Source organism: Caenorhabditis elegans, chromosome III, assembly GCF_000002985.6.
Source record: "Caenorhabditis elegans chromosome III".
Classification (NCBI taxonomy): Eukaryota; Metazoa; Nematoda; class Chromadorea; order Rhabditida; family Rhabditidae; genus Caenorhabditis; species Caenorhabditis elegans.
The window spans coordinates 636,297-655,144 of NC_003281.10; the positions used below are offsets into that span (position 1 = coordinate 636,297).

Consider the following 18,848-nt stretch of genomic DNA (forward strand, 5'->3'; position numbering starts at 1 on the left):
ACAACAAGAAAATTGTACAATTTCATGAATTTCGCTGGCCTGGTGAGTACTGTAAATTATGCAAAGTGATGGAAAATAAATATTGAACGAATTTTTTTCGAGCCGGGGAAACTTAGAGAATTAGTTTTCTAGCCTTCAAATCATGTTCCTGGGGTTTTTTTCCAAATTGTTTTTCTCAAAAATTTGTAAGATTAACACTTTTCATTTAAAAGCAATAATGATTTCTGAAAACCTGACACAAAAAGTTTTTGGTAACTGGGAAAAAACATGGGAACGTTGATGATAACAATTTGAGATCCAAAAAGAATTCTCGGGTGTGTGGAGGGGAAAAAAAGAAAAACACTCAAAAATGTCTGCACATTTTGAGTGCAAAAGAGCAAAAAAGCAACAAAAAAATAAAATTTTTAACATGAAATTTAAGAAATCTGCAATTCTCCTTCGACGACATCCTTCAAGCTGAGAATCTCCAATCTTCCGTGTCCCTTCGTCTCATTTCGGACCAAATCGTCCAAAGCTCTGAACGATCCGGGCTCAATGAGCCCAACCATCTCGAGGCTTCCATCCTGCCAATCGTCAACTTCCACGTCACTGAATAGGGTTTTAAGCTTCGTGTGCACGGATTTCGCTTCTTTTGTCGGAATCGCCACACGGATCTTCATCTTGGCTCGTTCGATTTTCAGAGTTTCACGAAGTTTTGGAATTGCGTCGAGAGCCTGCTGCTTTGAGGAACGATTCGGTTTCAGGGAAAAGTGCATTTCTTGTAGAGCTTTATCGATTACTGACGGTGGAACTGGACGCTTCGTTTCAGGATTTACGACCATTGAGGCAATCAGCTGGGATACCTGGAAAATTGAGATTTTTCAGGATTTTTTTGAAGAAAAATTAAAAATTTTCAGGAACTTGTTTGGGAGAAAATTAAGATTTTTTAGGAATTTTTAGAAAAAATTGGGATTTTTCAGGAATTTTTTTGGAGGAAAATTGAAATTTTTTAGGAATTTTTTAGGAATTTTTTAGAGGAAAATTGAGATTTTTCAGGAATTTTTTTGGATGAAAATTCACATTTTTCAAGAATTTTTTTATATAAAAATTGAGATTTTTAAAGGATTTTTTTTTTGGAGGAAAATTAAGATTTATCAGGAATTTTTTTTGAAGGAAAATTGAGATTTTTCAGGAATTTTTTGGATGAAAAATTACATTTTTCAGGAATTTTTTTGACGAAAATTGAGATTTTTCAGGATTTTTTTTGAAGAAAAATTGAGATTTTTCAGGATTTTTTTTGGAGGAAAATTTACATTTTTCAGGAGAAAAAAACTACCTAATTTTTTAAAAATTTAAAGAAAAAAACAGGTTTTTAGCCTGGAATCTAAAATTTTTTCATTTTTTGCTACGTGGCAAGTTGTACCTCTTTCAGCGATTGATCTGAAGCCGCCTGACGCTCTTTTTCCGACACTTGCAAGTCTCCTTTGTCGAGAATCTGAAATTTAGGAAATATTGTCTTTTTCTACCTATTTTGAATAAATTTATTCAACTTTTTAGATGACAAATAACACTAATTACACCAAATTTTAGGCCAAAATGTTTTTTAATCTGAAAAAAAAACTTTAAAATTTCTTTTTTTCCAGAAAATCCAAGTTTTCCTTACAATTTTACAAATTTCCAACTGATCCTCGATTCCAAAAGCGGCGATAAGCTCCTCTTTCTTGGAAAGTTGTCCTTTTGAGACATTTGAGAAGACTGTATGGGTTTGGAGCACCTCGTCAATGTCTTTTTCGCTGAAAATTTTTTTAGATTTTTGGGAAATTGTTTAAATTGATTTTTGATATGGTAAATATTAATTCCAAAAAATAATATTTGAACAAAATTATTCAAAAGGTTAATTTAGAAACAACTGTTTTTTTATTTATCACTGAGAAAATGGTTTGAGAATTAAAATTTTCAGATTTCTATATGATTTTTTTAAAAATTAATATATATTTTACCTCTTATTTCTCCAATTAACAACTTTATTCTTGTAACAAGCGATTTCAAATCGTTTTCCGGTTTTCTTCATTCGAACCACTGCCACATTGGTCAGAACTTTCTGATTTGTCGGCGTTTTGATATTTTTTGACATTTTTTTTCGGCTGAAATTTTAAGAGATTTTGGCATTTTTAATTTTAAAACAAAAGAGACCATTTTGAGATATAAAAATAGATTTGAAACTACTTTTTTTTCAAATGTCGAAAAAAAATTTTAATCTAAATTTTCATTTTAACGGAGAATCTGAATTTTTTTAAACTTTAAAGTCGATAAATCAAATAAAAAAGAGATAAAACCAGTCGTTGAGGTGAGAAGAATGGGTGTTTTTCGGGGTCGTAGCGTCGAAAAAACGAAAAATCGGATTCGAATTTAGTTAAAATTGGGTCTAAATGACTGAAAATTCGGTATATAAGAATAATTGGAAAATTTTCGATAAAATTCAAATTTTCTGAGATTCAAAAAAATTCGAAAAAGCTCACATTAGTTTCAGAAATGAGAATTTTCATGTTTTTTTTCGGAAAAGTAGATATATTTTTCAAAATTTTAAAGAATTTCAGTATATTTGATATTTTCCGAATAATTTTCAAGCCAATTTTCAGTCATTTAAGCCTGGTAGACTAGATTCGATTTGAAAAAAAAAAAAACTAAAAACCCTGAATAAAGCATTGGGGGAAGTGGTGGTGGTGATGACAATCGGGAAATATATACAAAAATAGACAGAAATACGGAAAAATCAGGTCAAATGGAAGAACAAAAAAAGTACAAATTTGTTTGGAAACAGTGGGCGAAAATGCGAAATTTTTCGAAAAATGTGCAAAATTTCGCAATTTCCGGATGGGGACTAATCGGGAAGATTTAAGGCGGGTTTAGGCAAAGTTTTCAATTCGAGCACATATTCGGTCAGGCGGTCTGAGGGCTCCGTTGGGCGCCGAGCCAGGGACCAGTGGAGGCCCAATTTGTGATAAAGGCTAACATTCTCGTGGTCCAGACATTTTTCCAGCGCTAAGACGGTCTGAAAATTGGGGAATTTAAGAGAAAATTTAACTGAAAACTGGGCTGTGTCGATTTACGGGGATTTTATCTAGATTTTTTCAGTTCTTTTGGTTAAAAAAAAAAATTACAGGCTTTTCACGGCACAATTTTTCTAGATTTTTCGAGTTTCTGGCGGTTTCTTTCCACATTTTTAGTGGTTTTCAGTTGGTTTTCTTACCTTAAATCAAAGTGTTTCAAACATTTCAAACTAAACAGTTCATAACTGCCATTGCCTGCTAAATATTTAGCAGACCAACTGTGGGTCTGCTAAATATTTAGCAGACCAACTATGGGTCTGCTAAATATTAAGCAGACCCATTCAAAGTGTCTCAAACCACTTTTCAGATGAATTTTATTGGAAAATCGGCGAAAAAATCCTCGTAAATCAACACGGAGCCGAATTATCTCGCCTAATTTTTCGAATTCTTACCCTCCGATTCAGACATAACACCGGCCACATTGAGCATCCAATTGAGCAACAGCAAAACGCTAATCCACATAAAAGCCAGCGCGATGACGTTTGTACGTGGCGTTTGAGCACAGAATTTACGCGAGACAGTGTCGCCGAGAGTTCTTCTGGAGCAATATATCCGGTTAGTTCGGGCGGATATTCCGTGTTGAAACGGGAATTCATGCCAAATCTGAAGGAAAATTCGATGATTTTTTTTGATAAATATAGCTTTTTTTCTCTTAAAAACCACCTACACTGTGATATTTCCAACTCCACGAATCACGACGGGTTCCTTCTCCTTTGGAATGTATATTGGCTCGGATTCCTCGTCACTACTCGGCATCACGTCTATTTCTGGCTCTTCGCCGTCACTGGAAACCGACGCCGATGGGGCTGGTGAGCCATGTGACATTTTTTATGAATTTTCTCTGGAAAAATGTAGGATATTTTAGGGGTTTGGTGTTAATTTTGATGTGAGGAAGCGGCTGAAGTTGAAAATGTTTTAGAAAATTCATAAAAAATGAGAAAAATGCCGGAAAATTAACAGTGAGCCGTCTGGAAAATAGAGAAAAAAGAAAATCAATAGAAATTGAGAACTCAAGGAGACCACGCTCTCTCTGGGTAAAAGGTTGTTTGCAGAACGCATGTTTCCGAATGTCACAGTATAAACGCGAGGTTTTTTAGTTGAACACCTAGTAAAAGTGTTATAAAATGTAAGATTTTATTAAATGAAAATAAATTATTTACTTTGTAACAAGAAAATCTAAAATTATATGTCATTTACTCGTTGTTCCTCATTTCTCCAATGTGAAATCTCTCAATTTCGTGAAGTCTCTTGTGGTATGCAACGGCGCCCTATCGCACTTTTTTGTGAAACATATTTTTTCCTTTTTTTGCAGATTTTCCAATTTTTTTTCGCTAAACGCATTTATTTTTAATATATTTGTGTTTTATAATTTTAAAAAATCTGAAATTTTGCAAAATTTTCCAGTAAAATGGGCAAAAAACGAAAGCACCAGGACTCGGACTCAGAGCAATCTGGAAAACGGGTAAAAAAAGTGGTAAGAATTGAATTTCTTGATTACAACTTTTTTGGTTTTAATTAAATGTATTAAGGAAGAAGCCAGAAATGGTGTGGCTGACATGACGATCGATGAGAGCTCGGATTTTCAAGTTTTCCTCATCAAAAAACCGATTGGTGTTAGTTTAGAAGATTTGGAGGCGCTAAAATGGTCAAACGACGAGGAAGTGTTGACGAAAACCAAATTGAAGACAGGTGAGAGTATTTTATTGAGAAAAATCTATGAGAAATTTTTCAGAATCCGGAGTTTTCCGAGCTATTGTTGCGCCAAAGTCGAAAAAGGAGCGGATGGTGCATATTCCGGCGTTCAGGGAGCGGGAAGAAGCTGACTCGAAGAATATTAAAGCTCGTAAGCATAGAATTAAGCTTAAAAGTTGATAAAATTACCCAATAACAATTTTTTTCAGAGAGTTTCGTCACTGGCGCCATCACAATTCTCCCGCAAGAGGTGAAGCCCAAGGTACTAGGAGGATTTATTTATGAAGAAGGCGAAGAACCCGTTGAAGGCTCTTCAGAAGTCCATCCAGGCCTGAAAAAGATCAAAAAGACCGCAATTTTGGACCTGGAAAGCCGTCAACAACGTAACAAAGCCTATGGAACCACTACGGAAGGCGATGGAAAACCGAGAAAACTTGCAAATATTATCGAAAAAATGAATTGAAATTTACTTGTTGACACATTTTTTGTTGAATTTATCTTTTTGTTTGTTGATTTTTCGTTTTTTTAGCTAAAAATGTTTTTTTCTTAATTTTTTTCTGGTTTTTTAAATCGATTTTTGGAAGTTTTAACATCTTCTGTTAATATTTATTTGCCACGTGGCATTTATTGATTGAAATTTAACATTTTTCAGTGGTTTTTTGGGAATTTTTGATTGGAAAGACGAGATTTTTGCTGAGTTTTCCGTGAGAGAACTAGAAAAATCGCAAAAAAAGTCAGAATCTCACAAAAATTGTGTCTAAAAATTCTCCAAAAATATTAGTAAACTAAAATTAAAATTTTCTACAAAAATCCTTATTAATTACACAAAAAATTGCATTTTAGCTTTTATTTTTCCAAATTTTTCGGGAAAATTTGTGTTCTTCTAGGTAAAAATGGGGTTTTTCAACAAAACTAAGGAAAAACAAACGATTTTTAAATATATAATTCGTATAAACCGTCCAAATCGCTCAAATTTTTCAGGATCTCATACTAAATGGAAGTAGACGGTGCTTCTGACGACGAACAAGAGCAAATTATTCGAAAACTTGTCAAAAAACCGGAATTTCTATCAGATGAAGAGGATGATTCAGTTGAAGATCAAGTCGTTTGGGAATGCGACGTAGTTGTGTGCAATTCCACACCAAATACTGAAATGTTCTCTGTTTCGTATCCTTCGAGCAAACGAGACGCCTGGGATGCAAAGCGATTTCCAATTGCCAGATATAAGAAGAATGTTCGATTGGTACGGAAAAACACTTGAAATTGGCTTGAATTCATTGAAAATCGGAAAATAGGACACTAGAATTATTGAACAAATTGAACAAATCCTGTCAAACGTTTAGAGAAATGCCCAAAAACATCTGAAAAAGTAGCCGTTTTTTTCACAATTTAATCAATTTTAGATCGAATTTTCAATGTCACTGATTTTCAGCTAGAAATGCGCTTCATGACAGACACCCAACTCGGATCATATGACAAAAAGAAGGCAGAACTTATGTATATGGATGGAGATGTCCCGAAAAAAGGACATGGAATTGAGTAGGTTTTACCACAGTTTTTGATGCTGAAAGTATGAAAATACACCTGAAATTTGCTTTGAAAAAAGTAGAAGGTAAAGAATATATTTAGCAGACCTATAGTTGGTCTGCTAAATATTTAGCAGACCAATGAGGTTGGGTCTGCTAAATATTTAGCAGATTAATTTTGGGTCTGCTAAATAATTAGCAGACCAATTTTGGGTCTGCTAAATATTTAGCAGACCCATGGTTGGTCTGCTAAACAATTAGCAGACCAATGAGGCTGGGTCTGCTAAATATTTCGATTAAAATTCGAGGATTTTCAAAGAATTTACAGATTTCTTTCGTTTTTTAAATGAAAAGTTCAATAAAATGCTTTCGGTTTGTAGCAAAAAACGTAGAAAAATCAATTTTTGAGGCTTAATGCGGAGTTTTTTTGAAATTTGGTCTGTTAAATAATTAGCAGACCAAAAGGGTTGGGTCTGCTAAATGTTTCGATTGCTAATCGAGGGTAGGGACAGATTTACAGATTTCTTGCGTTTTTTGAAAAAAAATTGATTTAAAAAATTGCTAATTAATTCGTTACATTTGTTGAAAAAAGAGTAGAAAAATCAATTTTAAGTCAGTGTTTTTTAAAATTTGATCTGCTATCCACTTAGAAGAGCCTAGTTTCGAATTTTCATTCGAAAATTGTGTGTTTTTCACATAATTTCAATTCTTCCAGTGCTCTCCGAGCCAACGATGAGATCTACGAAGGCCGTGCATTCATCCACGATCACCCAATAGTCAATGCAATTGGATTTTTTAAAAACGGCGAATTCTTCATTCATCCGCTGACTGGAGCATTCGAAATGCATCGATCAATTCAAGGGTTGAATAAAAAGAAGAAATCCGACGGAAAATCTGGAAAATCCGATGAAGATTCGTCTGGAGAAGAAGAAGACGTTAAGCCATCCTCCGCCGCAGTTAGAGTCAAATTTTCTCGGCCTGAAACTGAACGACAAAAAAAACGACGAGAAGCATCGGCGTTACATCGAGAGAAAAAGATTGCAAGTGATATGTGGATTCCGATGAAAGTTCATTTGAAAGATGGTGACCCTGTCGCTGAAAAAATTGATGGAATTAGTCAGAATGGACTCCTTTTGGACGATCCTGAAGCTTCACGAATGAGCATTAGAGCTCTTGTTAATAGAGCTATTATTTGTGGTGTTAAGGAGGAATTGTTCGTTTTTTTGTTGTAATTTTGCACAGAAAAATAGTGTGGAAAAACGGAATTTTTCAGTTTTTTTCCACAAAATCCCGAAAAAAATGGCTGAAAACTTGGGAATTTTGGTTTTTTTTTTCAGTTCAGAAATTCAATTCAGAAATAATTTAGAAATTTCCAAAATCTTTTTTCACTAAAAATTCCCAAAATTTAATTTCTTCTGAGAAAAAAAAATTAAAATTCTGTTACTTGACGGAAAACATCAAAAATTCAAAAAGTCTGATTTTCACTTTAAAATATCTCAAAAATATAGTTTTTTTACAGCTGAAAAAGCCTAAAAATTCATATTTTTCCCTTAAAAAAATAAATTTATTTCTTCTAAAACTAAATATCCTGAAATTGGATTGTTTTAATTGAAAATGTTCCTGAAAATTAGTTTTTCTTCTTGTAAATCACAAAACTAGAGGAATTTTTACTTGTTTTGAACGAAAAATCCTGGATTTTAGATTTTTGACATGAAAACGCTAAATTTTTTGTATTTTTAATGTAATTTTCATTAAAACCTCCAAAATGTTTGTATTTTTAGTGTAATTTTCGTTAAAAAGACCAAAAATTTTACATTTCTACTGGAATTTCCACTAGAAACACCCTAAAATTAATGTTTTTCAGAGTAATCGAATCAGGAAAAGAACATATGCTTTCCAAACAACGAATCGATGATCTTCCGGATCCAAACCTTCAATTAAAGGCGCATATGGTGAAATCTCACGTGATGAAGACTTCTGAAATGCGTCGTTTAATCGATCCATCCGCAATGAGCACTGATAAAATGATTGCGAAGCTCAAGGAATGCGCGAGTTTAGTTCAAGGCGTCTGGGTGTTGGATTCGAATTTAATGTTCAAAAATTTGGCGCCGGCGCACTCGAATACGGCGGGAAAGACGGATTTGTATCGGGCAGAGCTTTGGAGAAACGCGCGAGATTTGGCACTTTGCCTGATTGATGGTGGTCATAGAGTCACTCGGCTTACTCTTATGACATGCTTTAAGGTAGAAAAACTCATATTTAAAACTGGAATTCCTGTGGAAACTTCACTTTTCCACTGAACATTTGACTGGAAAAGTTAAGAAAAACTTATTGAAAATTCCTGGAAATCAACCAAATTTCCAGTAAAAAAACAAAATTGAAAAATTCAATTATGAAGTTGTTCCTGATTCTTTACTGAAATTAGGAGGCTTTTTTTTTGCAAATTTTTCATTGGAAAAATGAAGTTAAAATTTCCACATTGGAATTGAATGCTAAATGATCAAAAAAACTTCAATTTTACGCAGAATTTGATTGAAATGTAAATTTTAAAAAAGGGGGAAAAAAATCTAGGAAGCATTTGAATAAATTACGAAGAATTAAATAAAATTTTAATATAAATTTAGCAATTCTCGAAATTTCGAAAAAAAATCAGAGTTCAGAAGATGAATCTACATGAATTCAAAAATTTAAAACATATGTGTTTCAGCTCAGCGAACGGGATTCCGATGAAATTTTGTCGACTTTTGGTGTCAAATGTGAAGCTACCAGATCATGGAGACTTCGCGTCGAACGGGATGCTCAGTTTTTGGAGGATCCGGCTATGAAGAAGCATGTGGTTGAGCAGAAGGCAAAATGGGTTCAGAAATTTAATGAATTGGAGAAGTCGCTGCAGGAATCGCCTGCCAAGTCCCCGAAGAAAAAATGATTTATTTCTTTTTTTTTAGCCTTTTTAGCCTGGAATTTACAGAAAATTTGAATTTTCTTTTGGAAAAAAAATCACTGAAACTAGTCAATTTTCCATTGAAATTTTGAAATTTAGAAAAAATGACAAAAAATATTTTTTCCAATTTTTAACGAAAATTTCAAAAAAAAAATTTCTGAAATTCAAAAAAAATCCTTTAAAAAACCGATTTTTTAATTATTGCCTTCTGAAAAACCTCCCGTCAATATTGAGAATATCTAATAGAATATTGATTTTTACAAATTGGAATTTTTGTCAATTTTTTGGAACAAAAATCAATTCAAAATTTTCAATTTGTAAAAAATTCAATTTTTCACAAAAAAACTCACAAAAATTGTTTTTCTGGAAATTCAAAATTTCTGTAAATTTCGGTCATTTTTCCAAAAACTCAATTTTCCTCTCCCACGTCATTCTATTGTTTCCATCATCACCACCAAATTCTCCACCGATTTTTGTTGATCTTTTGTTGTTGTTTTTCATTTTTCTGTTATTTTGAATAATTTTTATTTCACTACTCCGAGAATTTTAATCCGATTTTCCCCTAAAATAGCCGAATTCCCGAACGGTATCCGAATGATCAATTTCAAATCTTTTTACAAACATTATATTACACTTTTTGCTATTTGCCAACACGTGTTGATTTTTCAGATTATTGCTGTACTTTAGGGGCGGGGCGGGAGAGATCAAAACCCTTTTCTTTCAAATTTAGATCAAGTTTCGGGTTTTATTTCTTGATTTTGATTTTGCTTTCACGAAAAAGAAATCTAAAAATTGCCAACAGAGTGTTTGCTTTTTTCAAAGTTTTCCTTTTTAAAATTGTGATTTTTAGAGCTTATAAATTTAAATATTTCCTAGCGTACTGGTGACGCAATTTTTTCGAAAAAGCCGAAAATTCCATAATTTTTCCCTATTTTCATTGTCAAGAACCCACGAAAAGTGAACAAAAACTTGGAGTTTTAAAGAAACAACCATCAATTGTCAATAGAGCGCGTTTGCTTATATAGTATTTTTGGTTCAAAACTCCCATTTAACAAGAAAAACATCTAAAATTTTTGTTTCTTCCAATCTCAGAATATCGAAAAAACTTCGATTAGCAAGCCAGAAAATTGAATTTTCTTAAAATTTCGCCAATTATCATTAGAGCGCATTTGCTAATCCAAATTTAAAGCTATTTTTTTTAATTTCCAGAAAATGCCTCTACAATCGTGGAAATCAAACCCCAATTTGATCGAAAAATTGTCGACAAAAAGCCACGTCACTTCTCGTCCGCAAGCTTTAAATTTAGCCAATAATCGATCGACAAGTTTGGGCGGGAATTTGAATTCGCCGGATAATTACGAGCTTTTCTACACACCGAGGGCCACTTTTAAGCAGAAGGCCGAAGAAAATCATCTGGAAACCCTGAAAATGCCGGAAATTGCACTGAATCCATCGGAAACCCCTTACGAAACCCCGAAACTATTCGATTCAAACATTCGTAAAACGAAAAAAGGATTTCGAGTTAGTTTTTCGAATCGCCGCGTTTTTATCAATAGAGCACGTTTACAGCGCTTCGACACCACATCGCCCTTTAAGCATCCTGACGTCAGAGATCTTCTGAAATCCGCGAAACGGAGACTTCGAAAGATTACGAATTATAATTATCAAGGCAAGTCATTAGAAAATCATTTTAAAACATTTTTTTTGCCTAAAAAAACAAAAAAAAATCTTGTAAAAAAAATTACGTGAAAAAAAACGTTTTTTTTCCACATTTTTTAACTGAAATTTTTTTTAATGACTTGCCTAACGCCACGTCACCACTCTGTTTATTTTTCCGTTTGACCCCCTCCGACGCACGTTCGAGTGCCCCTTCCTAACAGTCTAACTCTCCCATTTTCCCACACACTTTTGCCGTCTGCGTCTCTCACACTCTCCTCATTTAGCCATCCCTGCTAACCTTCAACAATAACACGGATTACGAAGGATTTGGCGCCAAAAAGGATATATTTTTCTATAATTTCAACTTGAAATGGATAATTATAGCCTGTTGAGCAGTGAGGATCACATTGAAATGCGGCAATTTGCAGCTGGAATAGGTTTGTTTTGAATTTAAATAACGAAAACTAATTTGTTTCAATACCCCAAAGTTGTGCATTTTTGAACCGAAAAATACAGTAAAAGGTCTTGACACGACCGAAAGCTTGCTGATACCGTACCCACAAATAATTTTTGATTTTCGATTAATTTTTCAAATCATAAATTTTAAAATATGGTTTAAAAAATAAGTGAATCATCCCAAATTTGGAAAAAAAAATACAAGAACAATCATAGAAAATTACGAAATATCTGTGGTTACGGTAGCTACGAAATTTCGGTCTCGTTGCGAGACCCGGGTACCGTAATGTAATTCAATTGTTGCGTTATTTCGCAATTGAAGAAGTTCATTTTCTAAATTTTTCCCAATGAAAAACAAAACTGAACTTATTTTACTGATCCCCGAATTAATTTTTCAAACTAATAATATTTAAGTGACAATAAAAAAAAAACGGTTTTTTTCTGAATTTTAACATTTTTATTTATTTATCAATTGAAAAAAAAACTTTTAAAACAATTAAATTTAAATTGGTTTCATCATTTGAACCTCATTTTTCAGATCCCCACGCATTCGGGAGAAGTCAAAATAATCGACGGGACTCGCTCAGCTCAGTAAATGGAGAAGCCAGGTATTTGAAATTTTAAACCTTTAAAAATGATGAAAGAAACCAAAAATCTTGAAAATCTAAAATTACTCAAAAAAAAAATTAATTTGTAATTAAAATTTTAAAAAATAAAACCAGCAAAAAATTTATAAATGAGAAAACTTTACAAATTATTAATTGTCCAAAATTTTGAAATATAGCAAAAATTTAGCAAAAATGAGGAAAAAACAACAACAATTGTCATTTTCTTTCATTTTGTGCCCGCATTCTTTCCTCATGCCACCCTCTGCCCCGTCATCAACAGCTTTATTTTTTTTTGTTCGAACAATTATTTTTTTTCTTTGATTGTTCAACTTCTTCACTCTTGAAAATCAATTGTTTTTTCTGTGCCATCTGAAAGAAAAATTTTTGATTGAAAAAAAAAGTAAAAAGAATTGAAAAGAAGAAATGAAAATGAAATCGAAAAAAGATGCAAACCTGTTGAGTTTTCAACGACGACAAAGCGAGTTTTCATATTTTTCACTTATGAATTCCAAGTGGGTTTTTTCCTTCTTTTTTGCTTTTTTCTAAGTAAATTATAAAATATCTAGGTTTTAAGATGCCTGCTATGTTGCAAAATGTTAGCAAAACTACAAAAATTTTGAAGATAACGTAACATAGAGTAGTTTGAAATGTCCATATTTTCTATCACGGGAACCCAATATTCTGAGAATGCGTATCCAACGACATATTTAACGCGCAAAATTTCTCGTAGCGAAAACAGCAGTAGTTCTTTAAAAGACATACTGTAGCGCTTGTGTCGATTTACGGGCTCGATTTCCGACATGAATTTTAATAATTTTTTATTGATAGAATATTAGAATTAAGCCAAAAATGAGAAAATAATGAAGTACAATCGAATATCGCTGCCACTATTCGAAAAGAAATTCATTTCGAAAATCAAGCCCGTAAGCTACAGTAACCATTTAAAGAATTACTGTAGTTTTCGCTGTTAGATATTTTGCGCGTCAAATATACGCATTCCCAGCATTTTATGTTCCTGTAATAGAATTTTCTGAAACAGCTCAATATTTTTGAATTTCCAAAGAAAAACATTTCCACGCAGGACCGGAAACCCAAAAGTAATAATTTCCAGAGTTCAATTCGCTCTGTCACAAACGCCACCCGTGGAAAATGCTCCAACTGGAGGCAGCAGTTCGATGGGACAATCACCACCACATCATCCGGCAAATACGAGCACAAATACGGCAACACATCATACATTGTCACCGGTTATTCAGTGTTTTCAGCAAGATCAGTGAGTTTGGAATTAGGAAATCTGTAAAATATTTAAAGCTAGTCTGATTTTCCTCCCACTTTTGGTATTATTTTTTTATTAAACGGGCTTTTTTTTTTTGGTAAAACACAAGAATCCAAGATAAGACCGGAGATTGAAAGAAAAGTGCCCCACCGTTGATAGGAATGTTGTCAGCTTAGTAGCGATCCAGAGAATTCCTGATTCGCCTTTTAGCTTGAAAAGCCTACTACCGAGCATAACAGTTATGACTCATGTCTGCTTGCATTGAAAAGTGCTGTGAGGTATTGAAGTACAACTGTTGAGGCACGCAGTGCCAGAGTGTCCCATTTCAGTTTGATCTACGTAGATCTACAAAAAATGCGGGAGAAGAGACGCAGCGTTTTCAACTGATTTCGTATGCTGAAATCACATTTTTTGGAGAAAAAATTCCCGCATTTTTGTAGATCAAAACGTAATAGGCCAGCCTAACGACAAGTGTGGAGTTACTGTTTTCGGTCTATCTGAAGCACCCCATCTGAACTTGATCGTACTCTGAAGGAAAGCTGATCTCTCTGTTCTGTTTGGGTGCGTGGAGATCATCCACACCTAAACCATGCTGGTCACTCACATTTTCGGTACAATTAATTCCCTAATGTCATAAGAATTTATCTACAAGACGGGTACAGTATGACCGACTTTGTGAAGATCACAAATTGCTTCACGCGGTTCTGACTTACCTCATAAATTGAAATGTTGTGAATAGAGCATTGTCAATAGAGCGCGATAAATTCAATGAAAGCCAGAACACCGTGTTGACTGCGCCTTGGAATTTGTTAGCTCAGGTTACTATGAATTGTGTAAAAATTGCTGATCTCCGCTTTGAAGATTTTTACTACCTTGGCGAACAGCTTCACATATCCGAAGCACATTCTCGTATATTTCGAGAAAGTCAATTTCGCGTTTTTTGCGGCTTTCAAAATTACGAGAATAGGACTATTGCCGTAATTGAAACGACAAAGTTTTTTTTTGAAATTCTGAGTCAACGGATCTGACATCATCCTAAATAATTTCCAGTGATAACACACATTCACTGAAATTGAACTTATGATATCTGCAGCATATGATCAGCAGAAGAAGAAGCAATTCGGTGTATTCGTTGACTATATTCGTCAAACATAGAATCGCTGTACACAGAGGGACACAAACACTGGTCGTATCTCTTTCTCTTTTCTCTGCTTTCTTCCCCTCGTATCTATTGTTCTCCAAGAAAATGTTAGAGAAAGTTTGCACTCAGATCATCTGAAAGGCGGGAATTAAGTTAGTTGGCTTTTGATCTCACAAGAGGTAGATCAAAAGCATTCGGTGTTGGTCCAGTAATTCTCCAATGATCTTCCCTCTGGTATTCGGTGATAGCGATAAATCGTCAATGGAGGACGATATGGTTCATCTTCTCGAACAGTAGGTTTTTGCCCGAATTTTTTAAGCTTTAATTTTTTTTTGCAAGCACTGTTTGAGAGTTGTCCCGAAAGTTGGAAAATTTTGAACAATTAATATGACTAGGAGATCTGCTCAAGTGTGGTTGTTTGCTTCGTATGTAATGCTAATAGTCGACATACAGCAAAATCATCCTTTTCCTCAAACAAATTTTTGAGAAATTAAAAAGTACCTGTTATGATATTTGGTTATAACGATAAAAACTCCACTTGATCAATGCCGAATGGTATATTTTCCTCACTCCCACGCAATATACTCACAATCAGCCGAAGAAGAAGAAAAAGAATACGACAGACACAAATTGCATGAAATATCGTTCGCATCTTGGTATTCAACAAAAAAAAATGTATAAAATGATACACCGACGATCATCATCATCACCGTCATCGTCGTTATATATTTTCATATCTTTCTTCCCCACTTTCCAACTGATCTTATATTTTTGATGGTATTGATCATTCCCGTCTCTTATAAGATGAAGCTAATATACTTTTTTTAAACATTCATAAAATTCCACAGGCTATTTTAAGTTTAACGATAGATTCATATCTTGAGGTCATCCTCCTCCGGTTGGTTCTGTGAATTCTTTTCTGATCCTCTTTTCGTCGATGCCTCCGCCTATTATTTTCCTCCTCTTCTCCTTTTCCAACTTGTTGATTTCTCTAAAACAAAATAACAACTTCCATGATACTCTCCATTATTTCATTGCATTTTTTCTTCGATTGAACTGATAACGGTGCAAACAGGAAATTATCGATAAAGTAACACATTCTTTTCACAAGAAATCGATAGCTTTCCGCGTGCGTGGCAAACGGAAACACTAAAAACTGTATGTGTATATGTGTGCCTTGAAGGTTGAATGAATCATTTGCCCATGTATCAGATGTGTGAGATGCTTTTTTCCTTTCGCTCCTACGTCTCTCACTCTCTGTTTCTATCAGATTTAGTGTACTTTTTGATAATTTTTTTTTTCGATATTTGAAACTTCCTTTTGACTTAAAAAGGTTTTAAAAAATTGAAAGATTTTTCTTTGGCGTGAAATTCAAATTTTCTAATAGTGAGAAAAACATTTTAGCGGCAAATTCAGTTTCATGATAAAACAATTTTGGCGGGAAATTAAAATTTTCTGACTTGAGAAAACATTTTAGGCGGGAAATTCAAATTGTCTGAGAAAATTTTTTTCTGTACCCAGCGTTGTTCAAAAATCCACACACAAGTTTTGAAGTATAAATGTCTCAAATTGATAATCGGGTTATCGTTTAAGACAGTTTCAGCGCTATCACTTCGGAGTTCCAGTTTTTCTCAATTATGTATCCTTCCTTTTCACTTCCTTTTCAACTGTTTTGTCTAAATTTGACTTTTTATTTTTAAATGTGAAATACATCTTCTGCACGACCCGAGAAGTGGTACCAATTTGTCTACCGTATAACTGGACGTTTGGGCGCGTTTTTCTCGGGTGGTCCACTATTTTTGTGATGCATATAAAAAATGTCCGAAAATAAATTCTAAATTTCACCACTTGCCGGGCCGTGTTCTGTATATTCATTATAACCATTGCACTTTTTGTTTTCCACCTCAATTTGAACAGTTCTTCACAGTAATCGTTGAATGGGTATATTATTGTCTACTCGAAAATTAAGCTGATCTAGGTTTTAGTTAATAGGAAATAGCTTGACAGTCTTTCAGTTTCAGATATCCAACTTCATTAGGTCTTTGAATATTTGATTTTTCTATTCTAATATCGAAAACTAAGAGTATTTAATCGTCTTCTTCACTTCCGTCTCCTCTTCTTTGAAGATTATTTTCATGACATCATTATTGACTATTTCCTCTATTGTCTACTATATGCTTTGTCATCAACTCTTAGACACGTGTAACTTCAGATGCCTCGTTCACACGATCCATCCCGCGTTGAGCTTCTGCGTAAAGAAGGTGGTCTCACCGAGAAGCGAGTCTCTATATCAGTTGAAGACATTCGCGGAGCTGTTGCCAACTGGAAGAACTCTGGCGGTGCTGGTGATCCAATAACTCCTTATCCGTTACCTCAGTTTTTCCTCCAACCACCGTCTACAGCTGGCGGTGGTAGTAGGAATGGAGTTGGGAGTAAAGAAGGATCTGTTACATCGTTGAGGATGCCCTTGAAAAAAGCGGGTGATGACGTGGATTTAGGGTACTACTAAGACTTGAAAGAAATTGCATAAAACGCTCCTTGTTCAAACATTCAATTCCTATTATTTCAGACACCGCGGCGAGCTGGATCTCTCTGAGAAATACAACTATGATCTGAGCAGAGCACAACTGAAAGCGAGTTCAAGAACGTCAGCACTTCTGGCAGGATTTGCAATGGTATGCCTTGTCGAGTTACAGTATGACCAGTCGACTCCAAAGCCACTTCTAATTGTGTTGGGCGTTGTGACGAGTTTGTTGGTGTCTGTGCATTTGCTGGCTCTCATGATGTCCACGTGTATTCTACCGTATATGGAAGCTACTGGATGTACACAGGATTCTCCGCATATTAAGTTGAAGTGAGTACTACTTTTTTTGTCAGTTCTTAAAAACACGAGCAGATCTTCAAAATAAGTTTCCTCTTCTATCAGGTTCTACATTGATCTGTCATGGCTCTTCTCCACCTGCATCGGTCTTCTGCTCTTCCTCGTCGAAATCGGTGTCATCTTCTATGTAAAGTTCACGGCAGTCGGTTATCCAACTGCAGGATATATCACAACTGCAATGCTGGTGCCTGTTGGAGTTGTATTCGTGGTGTTCAGTTATTTGATTCACAAAAATCGCGTCTCCCACTCGTTGGGCAGATTCAAGCATAAGGTGAGGATTGTAATGGAGAAATTGTTTTCAATATTGAAATTTGCATTTATAAGGCAATTGAATGTAAAGATATCTGCAAACATTTACAGAAAACTTTAAAATTGCCAAATATTATTTTGAACCTAATTTGAGTACAGTGTATCTTTTTCTACACTTCTACGACTTTAAGGGAGGGCGCATTTATTCGATGGTCTCGCCACGCGCTCTAAAAATCAATAGATGGCGCGTGGCGAGACCATTTCGCATAAATGCGCCCTTCTTTAGAAGTGTTTAAAGAAGTAATAAAAAAAAATTAAGTTACAACACTTAAGACTTCTTAATCACGTAATATGTTATTCAATTGAATTTCAAAAATCTCATATTCCAGGTGGACACAATGAAGCAGTTCCTTGACGTTGAGGCGAACCTCCAGAAGAGCACACTTGCTCCGTCAACAATTCGGGATATCTGATTAATCGGAATACTCTACTATGCCTACGGGTTCATATTCTATTTTTTGTTTTGTTTCTTAATCCATTTCTTTGCTCTTTAATTTTGTGTGTTGACGGGTTTAATAAATCAATGATATGATATATATATATAAGTACTAGAAGAAAATCTTTCAAAAATAAAGATTCTTCCCAGGCGTCCCCCTTGGCCACCCACCAGTTGTAGAGAGGGTATATTTCATAATTATAGGAAATGACGTCTGCGTCTCTTCCACCTGCTCACTGTCTCGCCACGTGTTCCGTCATGCCATTTTAATCTGTGTGGCGGCAATGTAAGCGCGCGCGCGCGGAAATCCACCAGAGAACTTCTCTCTTCTTTTGACCTGAATTTTTAACACTTTCTTTTTACTTCTTTTGCATATCATTGGTTTCTAGGAGTCTGCAAGAAATTATTAAGTTTTGTTTTAACAGATGCACTATGACAACATCAATTGCTTTTCAAATATTTTGTGCCTCAAAAAGTAACTTAACGGTGGAGTAGAGCCAGTGGGAAAAGTGCTAAAAACTACTCCAATGGTGCCAAAATACTCGAACAGAATAAGAAAACTTTTCAAAAAATTTTTACAATTTTTTTATTTACTGTCAAAGTGGCAATCAGTTTCAGCCACTTATAATTTTGGAAGTCGACCAACCAAAAAAAATTTTCTACATTTTTAATATTGCAGTGTTGTTTTAATTATTTGTATTAAAACATTGTAGGGGTCGGAACATGCGACATTGCTTTGGATTTCCTGAAAAAGTTCATATTTTCAAAATTTTGCCACTTTGCCTTTTTTTTTCCTGATTGTGAGTTGGAACATATCCAATTTTCTAGAACTTG

General features: G+C 34.5%; 5 protein-coding genes across 7 annotated transcripts; 3 read left to right on the top strand and 2 right to left on the bottom strand.

Annotated features, from left to right (window-relative positions):
• Window positions 1-189: 189 nt before the first annotated feature.
• sbds-1 (Ribosome maturation protein SBDS) lies at window positions 190-2,123 on the bottom strand. Its single transcript, NM_064825.8, has 4 exons — window positions 1,980-2,123; window positions 1,643-1,772; window positions 1,403-1,474; window positions 190-842 (listed from the first exon to the last, which is right to left on the bottom strand). Exons 1-4 carry the CDS (start codon window positions 2,111-2,113, stop codon window positions 417-419), a joined length of 762 nt encoding a protein of 253 aa, NP_497226.2. The 5' UTR covers window positions 2,114-2,123; the 3' UTR covers window positions 190-416.
• A 108-nt stretch (window positions 2,124-2,231) lies between these two features.
• Window positions 2,232-3,930, bottom strand: tag-266 (Golgin subfamily A member 7/ERF4 domain-containing protein; the record flags this gene model as incomplete). Of its 2 annotated transcripts, NM_064826.7 has the most annotated exons (3): window positions 2,232-3,031; window positions 3,482-3,692; window positions 3,757-3,930. In NM_064826.7, the coding sequence occupies 3 exons, from the start codon at window positions 3,912-3,914 to the stop codon at window positions 2,861-2,863; spliced, it is 540 nt and encodes a 179-aa protein (NP_497227.1). The 2 variants fall into 2 exon arrangements, with proteins under 2 accessions (NP_497227.1, NP_001022804.1); NM_001027633.4 differs by lacking the exon at window positions 2,232-3,031 and having other exon boundaries at window positions 3,437-3,692; window positions 3,757-3,914.
• A 563-nt stretch (window positions 3,931-4,493) lies between these two features.
• On the top strand, window positions 4,494-5,323 carry tag-267 (Major sperm protein). The gene is made up of 4 exons (NM_064827.4): window positions 4,494-4,563; window positions 4,619-4,778; window positions 4,822-4,932; window positions 4,991-5,323. Exons 1-4 carry the CDS (start codon window positions 4,498-4,500, stop codon window positions 5,242-5,244), a joined length of 591 nt encoding a protein of 196 aa, NP_497228.1. The 5' UTR covers window positions 4,494-4,497; the 3' UTR covers window positions 5,245-5,323.
• Window positions 5,324-5,762: 439 nt separating this feature from the next.
• Window positions 5,763-9,770, top strand: W06E11.1 (RNB domain-containing protein). Its single transcript, NM_064828.3, has 5 exons — window positions 5,763-6,024; window positions 6,214-6,320; window positions 7,023-7,520; window positions 8,172-8,550; window positions 9,015-9,770. The coding sequence occupies exons 1-5, from the start codon at window positions 5,776-5,778 to the stop codon at window positions 9,231-9,233; spliced, it is 1,452 nt and encodes a 483-aa protein (NP_497229.1). The 5' UTR covers window positions 5,763-5,775; the 3' UTR covers window positions 9,234-9,770.
• Window positions 9,771-10,457: 687 nt separating this feature from the next.
• On the top strand, window positions 10,458-18,106 carry orai-1 (Protein orai; the record flags this gene model as incomplete). Of its 2 annotated transcripts, NM_001267906.4 has the most annotated exons (8): window positions 10,458-10,769; window positions 10,818-10,917; window positions 11,192-11,344; window positions 11,902-11,971; window positions 13,083-13,244; window positions 16,958-17,242; window positions 17,315-17,540; window positions 17,908-18,106. In NM_001267906.4, 6 exons carry the CDS (start codon window positions 11,278-11,280, stop codon window positions 17,989-17,991), a joined length of 894 nt encoding a protein of 297 aa, NP_001254835.1. In that variant the 3' UTR covers window positions 17,992-18,106. The 2 variants fall into 2 exon arrangements, with proteins under 2 accessions (NP_001254835.1, NP_001254834.1); NM_001267905.6 differs by lacking the exons at window positions 10,458-10,769; window positions 10,818-10,917; window positions 11,192-11,344; window positions 11,902-11,971; window positions 13,083-13,244 and adding an exon at window positions 16,601-16,887.
• Between the last annotated feature and the right edge of the window lie 742 nt (window positions 18,107-18,848).

Bases quoted from the DNA above. Each gene is read 5' to 3' on its own strand.
- sbds-1 (NM_064825.8), bottom strand. From the start codon at position 2,113: ATGTCAAAAAATATCAAAACGCCGACAAATCAGAAAGTTCTGACCAAT. The intron at 1,773-1,979 runs GTAAAATATATA...AAAAATTTTCAG, and splicing joins GTTAATTGGAGAAATAAGAG to CGAAAAAGACATTGACGAGG. The intron at 1,475-1,642 runs GTAAGGAAAACT...CCTAAATTTCAG, and splicing joins AGTTGGAAATTTGTAAAATT to ATTCTCGACAAAGGAGACTT.
- tag-267 (NM_064827.4), top strand. From the start codon at position 4,498: ATGGGCAAAAAACGAAAGCACCAGGACTCGGACTCAGAGCAATCTGGA. The intron at 4,564-4,618 runs GTAAGAATTGAA...AAATGTATTAAG, and splicing joins GAAAACGGGTAAAAAAAGTG to GAAGAAGCCAGAAATGGTGT. The intron at 4,933-4,990 runs GTAAGCATAGAA...AATTTTTTTCAG, and splicing joins CTCGAAGAATATTAAAGCTC to AGAGTTTCGTCACTGGCGCC.
- W06E11.1 (NM_064828.3), top strand. From the start codon at position 5,776: ATGGAAGTAGACGGTGCTTCTGACGACGAACAAGAGCAAATTATTCGA. The intron at 6,025-6,213 runs GTACGGAAAAAC...ACTGATTTTCAG, and splicing joins ATAAGAAGAATGTTCGATTG to CTAGAAATGCGCTTCATGAC. The intron at 6,321-7,022 runs GTAGGTTTTACC...CAATTCTTCCAG, and splicing joins AAAAAAGGACATGGAATTGA to TGCTCTCCGAGCCAACGATG.